We start from the raw sequence: 12,354 nt of genomic DNA on the forward strand, positions 1-12,354 counted from the left end.
GCCCCTGCCTCCGCCCTGCGGGCCCAGCAGAGCCGGGGCTGGCCGGCCCCTCCTGCCTTGACCAGAGGCCCAATCAGCGGGCGCCCCCTACCCGGCCCGCCCTCTCCCCCTCTGGTGACAGAAAGTCGGCCCAGCAGATGAGGAAGTGGCAGGCAGGCTGGCCCTGGGGACTCCTCTCCAGCCCTGCTGCATCCCAGCCCTCCACGACTGCCCGCCTGGCCCCCACTGGTGAGTCGGGACCTCCCAGGGCGGGCTCGCCACGTGCCCAGGCCCCTGACCCGCGGGGCCACCCGGCCCGGCCCGGCCCTGCCCAGGCAGTGGGCGAGGCTGTGCCTGTGGAGAGTGGGTGGGAGGTCCCAGCTCTCCGGGGCTGGGCCTCCCCAGCAGCCTCCCTCGCGCCTGGCCCCCATTTGCTTGAACCTGGGCTTTCCTCCACCACCTCCTACTCTGGCCCCTGTCCGTCTCTTACTCCTCCCTCCCCTTGGCGCCCTTTTGCACCCCCGCTGCTCCCTTCGCCTGTCTCCTTTTCCCTTCCATCCATCTTAAAGGAAGGAAGGACCAGACCGAGTTTCCCCACTGGGGACACACCCGGACTCTCCTCAAACTTGGGGAGAGGGCCTTCCAGAAGCCTGGAAGCCACCCCTGACCTCCAGGGTGCCTGTCTGTGGGGGGTGGGGGAGGTGAACTTGGGGATGGTGGCAGAGAGAGACTGGGAGATAACAAGCTGGCAAGCTCACACGGGTCGAGGAGGAGCTGTGTGTTAGAGCACATGCTTCTGGGCAGGCCCTACCCCAGAATAAGCAGCCAGCAACACTCTGACTGTGAATGAATGAATGATGACTGCCGTCGGTGAAAAGAGTTGTGGGTGTGCGTCACCCAGGGCAGGTGTATGTCTCCACATGGCGTGGGTGGTGTTGGCTTCATTCACCTGCAGGTGGGCTGTGTGAGTTTATGTCTGTGACCGCGCTCGTCTGAGACTCACAGACGTGAGAGGAAACCTGCATGTGAGCACAAGCACTTGCACATGGTAATGCGGCTCCTGTATGTGTGTTTAGGTGTGTTTGCCAGCTGTGTGCGTAGCTAGGAGCAGGCCTGAGTATTAGAGACCGTGCATGTCAAAGTCCACAAAGACTTGTCCGGGTAGTTTGTCAGACAAGGGCAGTTGCAGCCGGCAGGAGGCAGGTGGGCTCTCTGTGTGCATGCGTGTGCCTGCCACTGGCGAGTTGTTGCGGGGCAGAGGGAGAGCTGTGGCAGGGGCGGTGTGTATGGGAGGGCTGGGGGCCTGACTGTGGTGGGGCAGTTGTGGGTGGGCGTGGAGGTTGGAGGAGCGTCTGTGAGATGTGTGTGCAGCCCCCGTGACTGTCAGAAGTTGTGCTCTTTACTTAGACCTGCAGGGTTGCTTCTCTGGGTGGAGGGAACCTGGCCAACCCGAGTGCAGGCAGCTCGTGGAACACCTGCTGTGCTGGCTGTTTGGGGAGCGCCTTGCCTCTTGGGGGCTGCCTGTCTGCAGTCCCAGGCTCTCCTCCCGGCCAAGGCTTTTGTGTCCCTTCGAGCCCTCCCCCGACATTCCTTCAGGCTCAGAGAGGGAGAGGGCCTAGTCAATTATGACCCCTCCTTGAGGGAGGGGAAGATTCCTGAGACCTCCCCCACTCCCCACCTCCTCACATGCCAGTGGCTCCCGGCCCCTCCCTGGGAGAGAGGGGTGATGGTACCCATTCTGAAGTAGGACAGCCTGAGAATTTATGGCTCATTTAGGAGAGGATGCCCTGGTAAGGGTTTTCAGCAGTTCTCTTTGGGCTGAGGCTAGGCCTGGGGCTGGAGTCCAGGTTTTTGGCTCAAAACCTAGAGCTCATCTGACTGGCCCGAGGTGGCTGGGTGGGTGGTGAGTCCTGTGCTTACTTGGCTTTCTCAATCCTGGTGGGTCCTCCAGGCACTGACCTGTGGCCTGGACCCACCCTCCACCTCTGACGCTGTGCAGTGGGGGTGGGCAGAGGGCGGGGCTGCTGCCAGATCTAGTCAGACAGGTGGAGCCGCCAGGGCAGGAGTCTCAAAGAGCCAGGCTCCTGGAGAGGAAAGGTGAGAGGAGAGCGTCTGAGACAGAGGAGAGGCTGGAGGTGAGAGCCCAGGAGGGCAGAGGAGAGCGCGAGGGAGTGTCTCAGCAGGGGAGAGGAGGAGGGACAGTTCCCGAGAGGACAGGAGGGACTATCCCGGGAGATGTGCATCCTGAAATGGGGCAAGAGAAATTAAAGGGGAGGACCTCTGGAGAGAAGGAAGACCCAGGTCTGGAGAGGTGAGAGACTGGCGAGGAAGGGAGAGGAGGTTCGTTCTGGAGATGAGTTCCCTGGTGGTAGGAGGTAAGCCTCTCTGGAAGGAGACCAGAAATTGATAGTCCTCTTGTGGAAGAAGGGAGGGGGAAGTCAGAAAGTAGAAATCCCTGGAGAGGAGCAGAGTGTGAGGATAGGAGAGGAAGGTGTGGAGAGGAAGGGCAGAACAGCCCTTCCCAGGCATGCAGGATGTGTGGGAAGCAGATCCCCCACCCACCCCACCCCCGCCTGCCCTTGCCTCCTCCTTGCTCTGGTCCCTAGCAATTCCTTCCTCTCACTGCTGTGTCCTTTCTGTGGCAAGGTGTCTGGAACTGTCCTGTCTGGTCTGTGTCCTGTCTGTGGGTCAAGGGTGAAATTGGGGGGGGGGGGGCGTTGGGGGAACAGTCAGCCCTCTCTGACACCTATCCACCTGACCTCACCAGAGTCCTTAGCCAGGATGGAGGCTGTTGTGAACCTGTACCAGGAGATGATGAAGCATGCAGGTGAGATGCTGTCTGCTAGCCCTTCCTCCTTATAGACCCCTTGACCCTTTGTGACCTGACCTCATGTCAGCAAACCTGGTGGGGACCATTTGGACTCTGTGACCCTTCCTTACTTCTTTTACCCTTATTCATAGATCCGCGGGTCCAGGGCTACCCTCTGATGGGGTCCCCCCTGCTAATGACCTCCATCCTCCTGACCTATGTATACTTCGTTCTCTCACTGGGGCCTCGCATCATGGCCAACCGGAAGCCCTTCCAGCTCCGTGGCTTCATGGTTGTCTACAACTTCTCACTGGTGGCACTTTCTCTCTACATTGTCTATGAGGTAGGCCCCTGGGGTGCCTCAGCTTTATTCCTATAGGATAATGGGTGGGCCCTCGGGCTAGAGGAGGCATCTTCTTTCCAGAGAGGCTCAGCTCTGTTTCTCCATCTAGAGCAGGGGTGCCCAACCTCCAGGCCATGCTTGGGGACCGCTAGTCTAGACAACAGAAGAGATCTGGGGGAGGGATGTCTGGCTCTCTAATCCACACTTCTTCATAGTTCCTGATGTCTGGCTGGCTAAGTTCCTACACCTGGCGCTGCGACCCAGTGGACTTTTCCAACAACCCGGAGGCACTTAGGGTAAGTGGCGGCGGAGGCCAGGCCCCAAACAACCAGGGGTAAGAGCACTTTGGATGTGCCATCTTATAGGCCCGTTTAGAGAGGCTCTTGGCAGTCCTAAAGATGTCCTGACTTCTTACAGATGGTTCGAGTGGCCTGGCTCTTCCTCTTCTCCAAGTTCATTGAGCTGATAGACACAGTGAGTAACTACATGAGATTTGGGAACATGTGGGGAGAAAGAAGTGAGAGGCCTTGGCTCTGAAGCCCCTTCCCCCCACACTTCTCTCAGGTGATCTTTGTTCTCCGGAAGAAAGATGGACAGGTGACCTTCCTACATGTCTTCCATCACTCAGTGCTTCCCTGGAGCTGGTGGTGGGGGGTAAAAATAGCCCCAGGTGAGTGGCGAAGGCCACTGGGGGAGGGACAGGTCCTTGGGCACCAGAGGCTTGACTCTCCTGACCCTGTTTGTTGTCCACTCACAGGAGGAATGGGCTCTTTCCATGCCATGATAAACTCCTCCGTGCACGTCATCATGTACCTGTACTATGGATTGTCTGCCCTTGGCCCTGTGGCTCAGCCCTACCTTTGGTGGAAAAAGCACATGACAGCCATCCAGCTGGTAAGGGGCCTGAGCTTGACCCACAATCATCCCCCCAGCATTCTGGTTTGGACCCTACCTTTACCCAACCTACCTCACCTTTGACTCCAGCCCTCCCCACTCAGTGTTCTATCCCCTTGCCCTCCAGTCCTCTCTCCCTGTGCCCTCTGACCCATGCCTTTTGGTCCCAGATCCAGTTTGTCCTGGTCTCGCTGCACATCTCCCAGTACTACTTCCTGCCCAGTTGTAACTACCAGTACCCAGTCATCATCCACCTCATCTGGATGTACGGCACCATCTTCTTCGTGCTCTTCTCCAATTTCTGGTATCAGTCTTACACTAAAGGCAAGCGGCTGCCCCGTGTACTTCAGCAAAACGGAGTTCCAGGTACCACCAAAGTCAAGGCCAACTAAGAAACATGGCCTAGCTAGGTGCCCACCTAAGTGCCTCAGGACTGCACCTTGGGCAGCAGCTGTCATTGTCCTCCCCAGCTACACCTGTGACCAGGGCTTATGTGGTCAGGACTGAGCAGCAGACAGCTCTCTGCTCCCCACAGCTGGTACACAGAGACCACCGCTTCCGTTCCTCCCTGACTTCTCCCGGCCAGCCCCAGGGATGTGGCCTCATTGCCCTCTGCCACTCCAGAGCCGGGGGCTGAAAGGGCTGGACACTTACTTCCCCCTCCCTGCCTTACACTTGGGAGAGGAGCACTCAGGGCTGGCCCCCACCAGGGTCTTGTGGCCTTTTTCCTCACACTGAAGAGGTCAGCAATAATCTGTCACTGTGGACCCAGGCTCCCCCTTTCTCCACCCCACAATGAAGTAGGAGATTCTTGGCCAAAGGTCAGGGTGGGTGGGGGGCCTGGGAATATAGCCTGCAGAGGCTGCTCACTCCTTTATGTCTTTATTAAAAGTGACAGAGGAAAGCACGGTGGCTGTGTGTGTACATGTGTCAACGGAAGAAGTGGGTACAAAGCCTGCCAGCCTGTCTGCAAACAGGATGGGTGGTCAAGGTGCCCGCAGGATCGATGTTTCTAGCTCTCTGATTACAGTAGAGAGGCGCCTCTGGGAAGGCTGCTGGGACAGAGGTCGTGCCAGAAGAGAGGGAGACGTGACTTTATTAGAAAAGTAAAAAAACAAAACAAAGCAAAACAAAAACCAAACCCCACAAAACACTGCGAGGAGTTGGTCCTCAGCGGATGCCTTGGTGGATGAGGCTACTTTTGGCCGCACTGGCCTTCTCCCGCTCCCGCCGCCGGGCAGGGTCCAGCTCAAAGCAGCGCCACAGCCGCAGGGTCTCATCTGCTGCTGCGGACGCCACTGTAGCCCCATCTGGGCTCATAGTCAGACTGAGCACCCGGGCTGTGTGACCTGGGATGTGAGGAGGAAAAAAAGGAGAGCAATACTTAGGATGGTAGGTACCTATACCCTTCCAATTTTGAGAGTTTTTGTAACAGTTTAATTGAGCTAATTAACAAGTCACATACTATAAAATTGACCCTTTTAAAGCATACAATTCATTGGTTTCTAAAATTGTGCAACCATCACAATGATAATTCATCACTCCATAAAGACAGTCACTCCTCAGTACTCTCTCCTCCCAGCCTCTGGCAACCATTAATCTGTTTTCTGTCTCTCTGCATTTGCCTCTACTGGACATTTCATACAAATAGTCATATAATATGTGCCCTTTTGTGCCTGTCACTTAGCACCTACCTTTCAGCTCAGCCACCTTGGCCATGGTTGGGTACTTCCAAATAACCAGCTGGTTCTGGGCAAAGCCGTGGCCTGAGATGAGCTCCTTGTAGTGGGGAGACCAGAGGATGGAGCACACCTGTGGAGAGGAGATGGCATGGGCATGACATACATAGAGCCAACACTACTCAAATTGGAACCACGTCCACCGTGGTGTCAGGCACTCTGCCAGAGGCTACAGACTCAGACTTGAGTAACTGTAGTCCTTACAAAACCCTTTTGAGAGTTAGACCTGTTAACCATTTTTCAGATGAGAAATCAGTTGGAAGATTCAGTAAGTTGTCTAAGCTCACATGCAAATTAAATTAGTTAAGTTAGTAGGTGACAGAGCCAGAATTTGAACTCTGGCTCCAGAGTCTGAGGCTAGAATAAAGCAAAGTCTGCATGTACTGGGCAGGGGGGTGTCGGGAGAGGAAGCTGCAGTGCCTGCAGGGAGACCCACCTTTGAGCTAGGACCTCAAATATCATTCTAAAACATTTGGATTATACACTGTAGGTAATTGGGAGCCCTTGCAGGGCTTGAGGAGGACAGAAACAGACTACCCAGACCAATATAGAGCGCAGACTGGAAGCAACAAAAGACCAGTGCTGTGAGTCTCCACAGGAAGAAGGATGAGGCCGAGGGGAGGGGACACATGTGAATGATACTCTGAGGGTAAACTGATATATCTTGGTGAGTAGGTGAGGAAGATGAAAGAGTCTTGTTCAGATTTCTTACTATCCCTCTCAAATAGCAGAGGAGGAACACACATTTCAGGGAGGCAAGGGGAAGCAACAAGTTTAATTTGGGACATACTAGGGTGGTGCCACCTTACAGAATGTGGGGTTAGAGACAGGCTGGCTGTGGACTGTTGAAAATGTGTGTCTGGAATTGAAGGGTGACATCTGAGCTTGGCGATCATGCCAGTATTGCCTCGGTGAAGCCATTGGAGGGGAGGAGGCTGCCCAGGAAACTACACAGAATAAGAGCACGTCTAGGAGTGAGACTGGAATAAGGACTACCTGGGAATGGGCATCCACGGCACTCAGACAGGCCCCAGAGCAGACGTTCCAGATCCGAATGTGTCGATCACTCGTGCCCCCGCCAGTTGCCAGGACGTTGGACTGCCAGGGACACCAAGCTACAGCCTAGATGGGACAAAGGTGAAGTCAGCAGGTGCTGGAGCAAGACAAGGAGTTACCGGGCACACAGATTAACTCGGTCCAATTCCATCATCCCACGTCCTCTTACTAGTCCCCAGGTTGTTCTAGGTGAGAGTCTTCAGAGGCCCAGCCTAGCCCTACTCTCACCTTGACAGCGCCTTGATGCTGGGTGAAGGTCTGCAGAGGAACCCAGCCACCCTCTCCAGGAGCACTAGGCCACACGTTGACCAAGTTGTCGTTGCCGCCACTGGCTAAATGTCGTCCATCTGGGGCCCAGCGCAAGCCACACACTTCTTGGCTGTGGCCACTCAGTGTGGCCACATGGTGTTCTGCTACCCGAACATCATGGTGGTGGATGTGGCCAGAGCGTGAGCCACTGCAGGAGGGGAGAAGGGAAGCAAGTGCTATAGCAGTGCCAAACAGGCGGCAGGCCAGAGCTGCTTCTGTTCAGAGGTGTACAGTCCAGGGAGAGGGGGGCCAAAATCTGATTTTGTAACAGATTAGTAAAGCCACTGACCTGGACAGGATATAGCTATTCCAACAGAGGGAGCCCACTCGGGCAGAATGACTGGTCATGTTTCGAAGCCGTTTCTGCTGTTGCACATCCCATAGCTACAGAGAGAGAAGACTGTGAGGATCGGGACTTGGCATCAGCATCGTCCTGCTGGGCAAGCCCTCTGGGTCTGGGGACAGTAGAGCTACAGCACCAGGACAAGTCTCACCTGCACCTCGGCACTGCTGGTGCCCACAGCCAGGTAGTTGCCCTCTTTGATCCAGGCCACAGAAGATATATAGTCCCCAGGCTGCTCCATTTGCAGCAGCTGCAAAATGTCACCAGTGCTAGCACTCCACAAGTATACACTGTTGTCCAAAGCCACAGCCAGTACATTCCCAGAGCTCCAATCCACAAGGTTCAGGTCTGCCAGAGGGGAAAGGGAAGAGCATGAGCTGTCCTGTTTGCCTTGTCCCTCTCTCTCCCTCTTTCTCCATCCGCTGGACAAGGAGAACACTGCACTTACAGTAGTCATTCCGGATTTCAGGGGCATCCAGGATGCGGTCTGGCAGGGAAGGAATGTAGCGGCAAGTCTTCCTACTGGAGCCCGGCGTGGCCTTCTGGCTATAGAGTACTTTTAGCCTGTTCTGGTAACCTGTGGCAACAGAATGGATCTAGACTGGGAGGACTGACACTTCCACAAGCCTTTAGACAGGAAGGCCAGATAAGCACTTCCCTCCCCTCAGTCTTAGGTGGAAAAGGCAGACAGCCATCTCATCCACCCGGAGCCCTGGGGATAGACTGACATCTTACCCTCTGGGGCATTTTGTGGTTTTCCACTGAGCCGAAGGATCTTGGCTTCTTCCATGTCAAAACCGTTCAGATTCAAAGCCCATGCTTTCTGATGTTCCTGGCACATAAGGGTGGGGATGAGGTGGCGGTATTATCTAGATTTCACAGACCAGTTTCCTGCTAGAAGTCCCCTGGGATACATACCTTCTTGGTGGGCGTCTCACTGTTGTCGGGCTGGTTCTCCTTGCTCAGGAGGAAGCTAGCCACCTCCATCTGGGAAGCATTGCGATGGGGGATATAGCGGTCACCGCCAGGTTTGCTGGGAGTGGTCTGAAGCTTGGAGCTGGATTTGCCTGGGACAGGGACAGGGAAGCCACACTGTCAGACCCGGCTCAGGGGGAGGAGGTGTGAAGGCTGCTTCAAGCACTTGCCCTTTCCTCCCCGCGACCCGCCACACCCTACTGACCGGGAGTTCGGCCTGGGGTCCTGCCGGCGCTGTGGGATCGGTTGGCTGCCCGCATAGGCGACGGGGCCGGCCCCGCGGCTTCCTTCGCTTTGCGCTGCCAGCGCGCAGGGGGTGCATTGGGGATGGGTGTATCTAGCTGCAGCAGCGAGTGCAAGTCACTCTCGAACACGAACTGGGCCATGGGAGCGTCTGGAGGGAGAGGGTTCCTTGCAGTGGCTGCCCGCTGAGCCCCAGAGTAAGAGAGGCGACCGTGCTCTGGGGCGGCCGGCCACAGTCAGGACCACCCTTGCCGCAGCCCTTCCCGGCCCAGCACCCTCGGCCGCGGTCCCAGACCGGTTCGCTCAGTCCAGCCGTCTCTCACCGTCAATTTAGAGGAGGTTCCGATCCTAGACCGGCTTTAGCAGTGAGGACTTGGACGACTTAAACTCTCCGCTCCAAGCACTCATTGGCTCCTTCAAAATCCAACCGTCGCAACCGTCGCCCTAGCCCATTGGCCTCCACGGCACAGGGGGCGGGTCTTCCGGGGGAAGCTCCCGATCTCACGGGAGTCCAGCAAGCGAGCGGGATTTGAAGGGTGGGAGAAAGGCAAAGGCGGCCTCTACGCCACCAGGTGTCGGGAAACGGGGAGGGGCGGGGCGCGGCGGGGCCTGCGCTGGCTGCCTTCCCTTATTGGTTTCATTCATTCCTCAGGCCCCCCTGCACCCGTCCTTCACGCTTCATGCTTGAGGACCGTTTTTATGATACGAGGTGCAGAACAAGGTGGAATGACCTAAACACTTAAGCCTGTTTAGAGAAGGCAGTGTAAGGCAGTGGCCGACCAGCCGGACCGAAGGCAGGCAGGAAGGTTGGGAGTGGGGTGCTGCAGGAGGTGACTGAGAAACTTAGAAGCAGAAGAGAGAAGGCCGGAGCGTCCACTGTTAGCTTAGTGCTTGCGGGAACACTGCTGGGAAGGAAGAAGTGCCTGTGTTTGTTTTCAAAAACTGTTTTGTGTGTTGTTGTTTTAGAAACAAGGAAAATGAAGCGGAAAGAGGGGTGAATTCCTTATGGTCAAGAAAAAAGATCAGGATTCAGACCTGCCTGTCTGGGAGATAAGATTGGATAGCCCTGTGAGGGAAACTGGGGCTGACCCCCATTGAGCTTAAGAGATGTCAGGATTTTTAGAGATCCACGAGTCTAATCTGCACGTGGTGCATCTCCGCATCCCAGCAACACACCCGTATTTTACAGATGAAGAATCCGCAGCCCAGAGAGGGATTTGTGCAAGGTCGCATGCTGGTGGGAGTACAGATCTGACTTCTGTTCAATAGAGTGCTCTAATAGCGACTTCAGTGAATTGTATGATATACTTAGAGGTGAAACAGCAATCATAAAAATGATAACGGGCACCATTACTGACCATCTGCTAACTATGATGTTTAAAAGAGTTTACGGGAGAAGGCAATGGCACCCACTCCAGTGCTCTTGCCTGGAAAATCCCATGGACAGAGGAGCCTGGTGGGCTGCAGTCCATGGGATTGCTAAGAGTAAAAAAAAAAAAAAATTTTGTATTTTAGCTGTTTAAGTATGGTATACCCATGTCAATCTGTTTTTATTTCACCTGTATTGGTTCTATTGATGTTTGATCTATAATTTGACATATGTCTAAAAACTTGGTATTTTTAACAACTTTTCTATAAAATATATATTTTTTTAATGAAAAAAAAAAATAAAAGAGTTTACGTACATTACTGCAGGTAATTCTTAATCCCATAAGGCAGAAACTTTATTCCCTTTTTACAAAAAAAAAAGAAAGAAAGAAAGAAACCAGGTCAGGGAAAGTCTAGAAACTTGCCCAAAGGCACACAGCCAATAATAATTAGTGGAGCCAAACTATCTAACTAACCTCAGCAATCTAACCATATTCTACACTGTCCCAGAGAGAGGCTAGGGGAGAAAAAAAAAAAAAAAAAAAAAAAATCATTAGCCTAAAATCAATTCTGATGATGACAGAGAAAATTTTGGAGTTTTCACCCAAATGATATTGTTATTATCTTTAATTTTGAAGCATTCATGTTATCTCTTTCCAATTACGTCGGGAAACAAGGATTTAGGTGTCCTAGGGTTGGAAATGGGGAGTCCCTGAACCCTAGAGGACATAAAGGAGTCAAGCTCGTCAGGGCCATAAATTTTAAGCTAAGGAGTTTGGACTTTTATCTGCTAGGCATTGTGGAGTCAATGAGAGTCTCCATTCAGGGGAGAGCCAAGCAAAACATTTCTGAGGACAAGGCATGGCCAGCAATTTGCAGTTTCTGGAGTAAGGGTCACCGTAGAGGAAGAGAACAACAGGGTAAATAAGGGTACAACTTCAGGGAGTTTGAACCTTGAAAAGTAAAGGAATGACAGGGCTTCTTTGGTGGCTCCGTGGTAAAGACTCGGCCTGCTAGTACAGGAGACACCGGTTTGATCCCTGATTCAGGAAGATCTCACATGCCATGGAACAACTAAGCCTGTGCAGCACAACTACTGAGGCTGTGCTCCAGAACCCAGGAGCGGCAGCTACTGAGCCCACACGCCACACTGCTGAAACCTGAGTGTCCTAGAGCCCATGCTCTGCAACAAGAGGAGCCACCACAATGAGCAGCCTGTGTACTGCAGCTAGAGAGTGGCCTCTCTGTGCAACTACAGAAAAGCCCCCACAGCAACAAAGACCCACCACAGCCCACACATTAAATAAATAAAATAATTTTTTTAAAGACCATTAAAAAAAGACCTTTAATTTTAAAAATTTTTTAAAAAAAGAATAAAGGAATGGCAGAAGCCAGTGGAGATTGTACTGACTTGGACCTTGAAGTGGGAGGAATTCTAATATGCAAAATAGTCGAGTGATGACAGAAAAGGTCAGAGTTGGCTATTGAGAAACAAATCATGGGTGACCTTGGAGAGAAAGGGATCAGGGGAGGGGGTGCTCAGGTTTCCTTTGGAAGGGGTTGCAGAAAGGAGGGTGGGGAGAATATGGAGGCAGCAAGCATGGGCTACTTGTGTAAGAAATTTGAGAGTGAGAAAGAGGGAGCTGGAGGGAAGGCCAGCACTAAGATCCTATGCATCTTTTATTTAAAATTTTTATTTCTGGCTATGCCAGGTCTTTGTTGTTTCCCTAGTTGCGGAGGAGGCTACCCTTCATTGGGTCGCCCGAGCTTCTCGTTGTGGTGGCTTCTCTTGCTGCAGAGCAGGGACTCTAGGGTGCTTGGACTCTAGCAGTTGTGGTGCACAGGCTTAGTTGCCTCGAGGCATGTGGGATCTTCCTGGACCAGGAATCAAATCAGTGTTAACTGCATTGGCAGGTGGGTTCTTATCCACTGGACTTCCAGGGAAGTCCTGCCTATGCATCTTTGAAGATGAAGGCAAAAGAGCCTGAGGAGATAGAAGAGGGCAGGCAATGGCCTGTTGGTAGAGCAAGGTGTCTGGATACCTGATGAGCTGCTTAGATAAGGGAACTGTCACCTGAAGGACCTGAAGGAGAAGGTATAGAAGGAATAAAATATAGGTAATATTCAGGGGGTGGAACAGTCCAGTTGGGATAATAATAAAGATAACTCTGTAAATACTGAGTATTTACTATGTGCTTGGCATTGTATTAACACTTTTAATCCTCACATAGCAAAATAGCAGAAGAGAATGAGATCAGTTCTGAAGAGCCAAACTAAAGATTCAGAAGTAAAGAGT

The 12,354-nt window shown here is 53.2% G+C and overlaps 2 protein-coding genes across 5 annotated transcripts; one reads left to right on the top strand and one right to left on the bottom strand.

Annotated features, from left to right (window-relative positions):
* Positions 1-73: 73 nt before the first annotated feature.
* ELOVL1 (ELOVL fatty acid elongase 1) lies at positions 74-4,932 on the top strand. 3 transcript variants are annotated; one of them, XM_061122185.1, is made up of 9 exons: positions 106-228; positions 935-1,027; positions 2,747-2,806; positions 2,941-3,131; positions 3,347-3,427; positions 3,549-3,605; positions 3,696-3,801; positions 3,889-4,025; positions 4,196-4,932. In XM_061122185.1, exons 3-9 carry the CDS (start codon positions 2,761-2,763, stop codon positions 4,415-4,417), a joined length of 840 nt encoding a protein of 279 aa, XP_060978168.1. In that variant the 5' UTR covers positions 106-228; positions 935-1,027; positions 2,747-2,760; the 3' UTR covers positions 4,418-4,932. The 3 variants fall into 3 exon arrangements, with proteins under 3 accessions (XP_060978166.1, XP_060978168.1, XP_060978167.1); XM_061122183.1 differs by lacking the exon at positions 935-1,027 and having other exon boundaries at positions 74-228; XM_061122184.1 differs by lacking the exons at positions 106-228; positions 935-1,027 and adding an exon at positions 2,015-2,114.
* Positions 4,933-5,103: 171 nt separating this feature from the next.
* CDC20 (cell division cycle 20) lies at positions 5,104-9,151 on the bottom strand. 2 transcript variants are annotated; one of them, XM_061122180.1, is made up of 11 exons: positions 9,014-9,151; positions 8,653-8,841; positions 8,391-8,539; positions 8,208-8,304; positions 7,921-8,049; positions 7,624-7,820; positions 7,419-7,513; positions 7,049-7,277; positions 6,761-6,886; positions 5,720-5,837; positions 5,104-5,374 (listed from the first exon to the last, which is right to left on the bottom strand). In XM_061122180.1, the coding sequence occupies exons 2-11, from the start codon at positions 8,831-8,833 to the stop codon at positions 5,196-5,198; spliced, it is 1,500 nt and encodes a 499-aa protein (XP_060978163.1). In that variant the 5' UTR covers positions 8,834-8,841; positions 9,014-9,151; the 3' UTR covers positions 5,104-5,195. The 2 variants fall into 2 exon arrangements, with proteins under 2 accessions (XP_060978163.1, XP_060978164.1); XM_061122181.1 differs by lacking the exon at positions 9,014-9,151 and having other exon boundaries at positions 8,653-9,007.
* Between the last annotated feature and the right edge of the window lie 3,203 nt (positions 9,152-12,354).

The sequence above is a fragment of the Dama dama genome, chromosome 20, assembly GCF_033118175.1.
Source record: "Dama dama isolate Ldn47 chromosome 20, ASM3311817v1, whole genome shotgun sequence".
In the NCBI taxonomy this organism is placed as follows: Eukaryota; Metazoa; Chordata; class Mammalia; order Artiodactyla; family Cervidae; genus Dama; species Dama dama.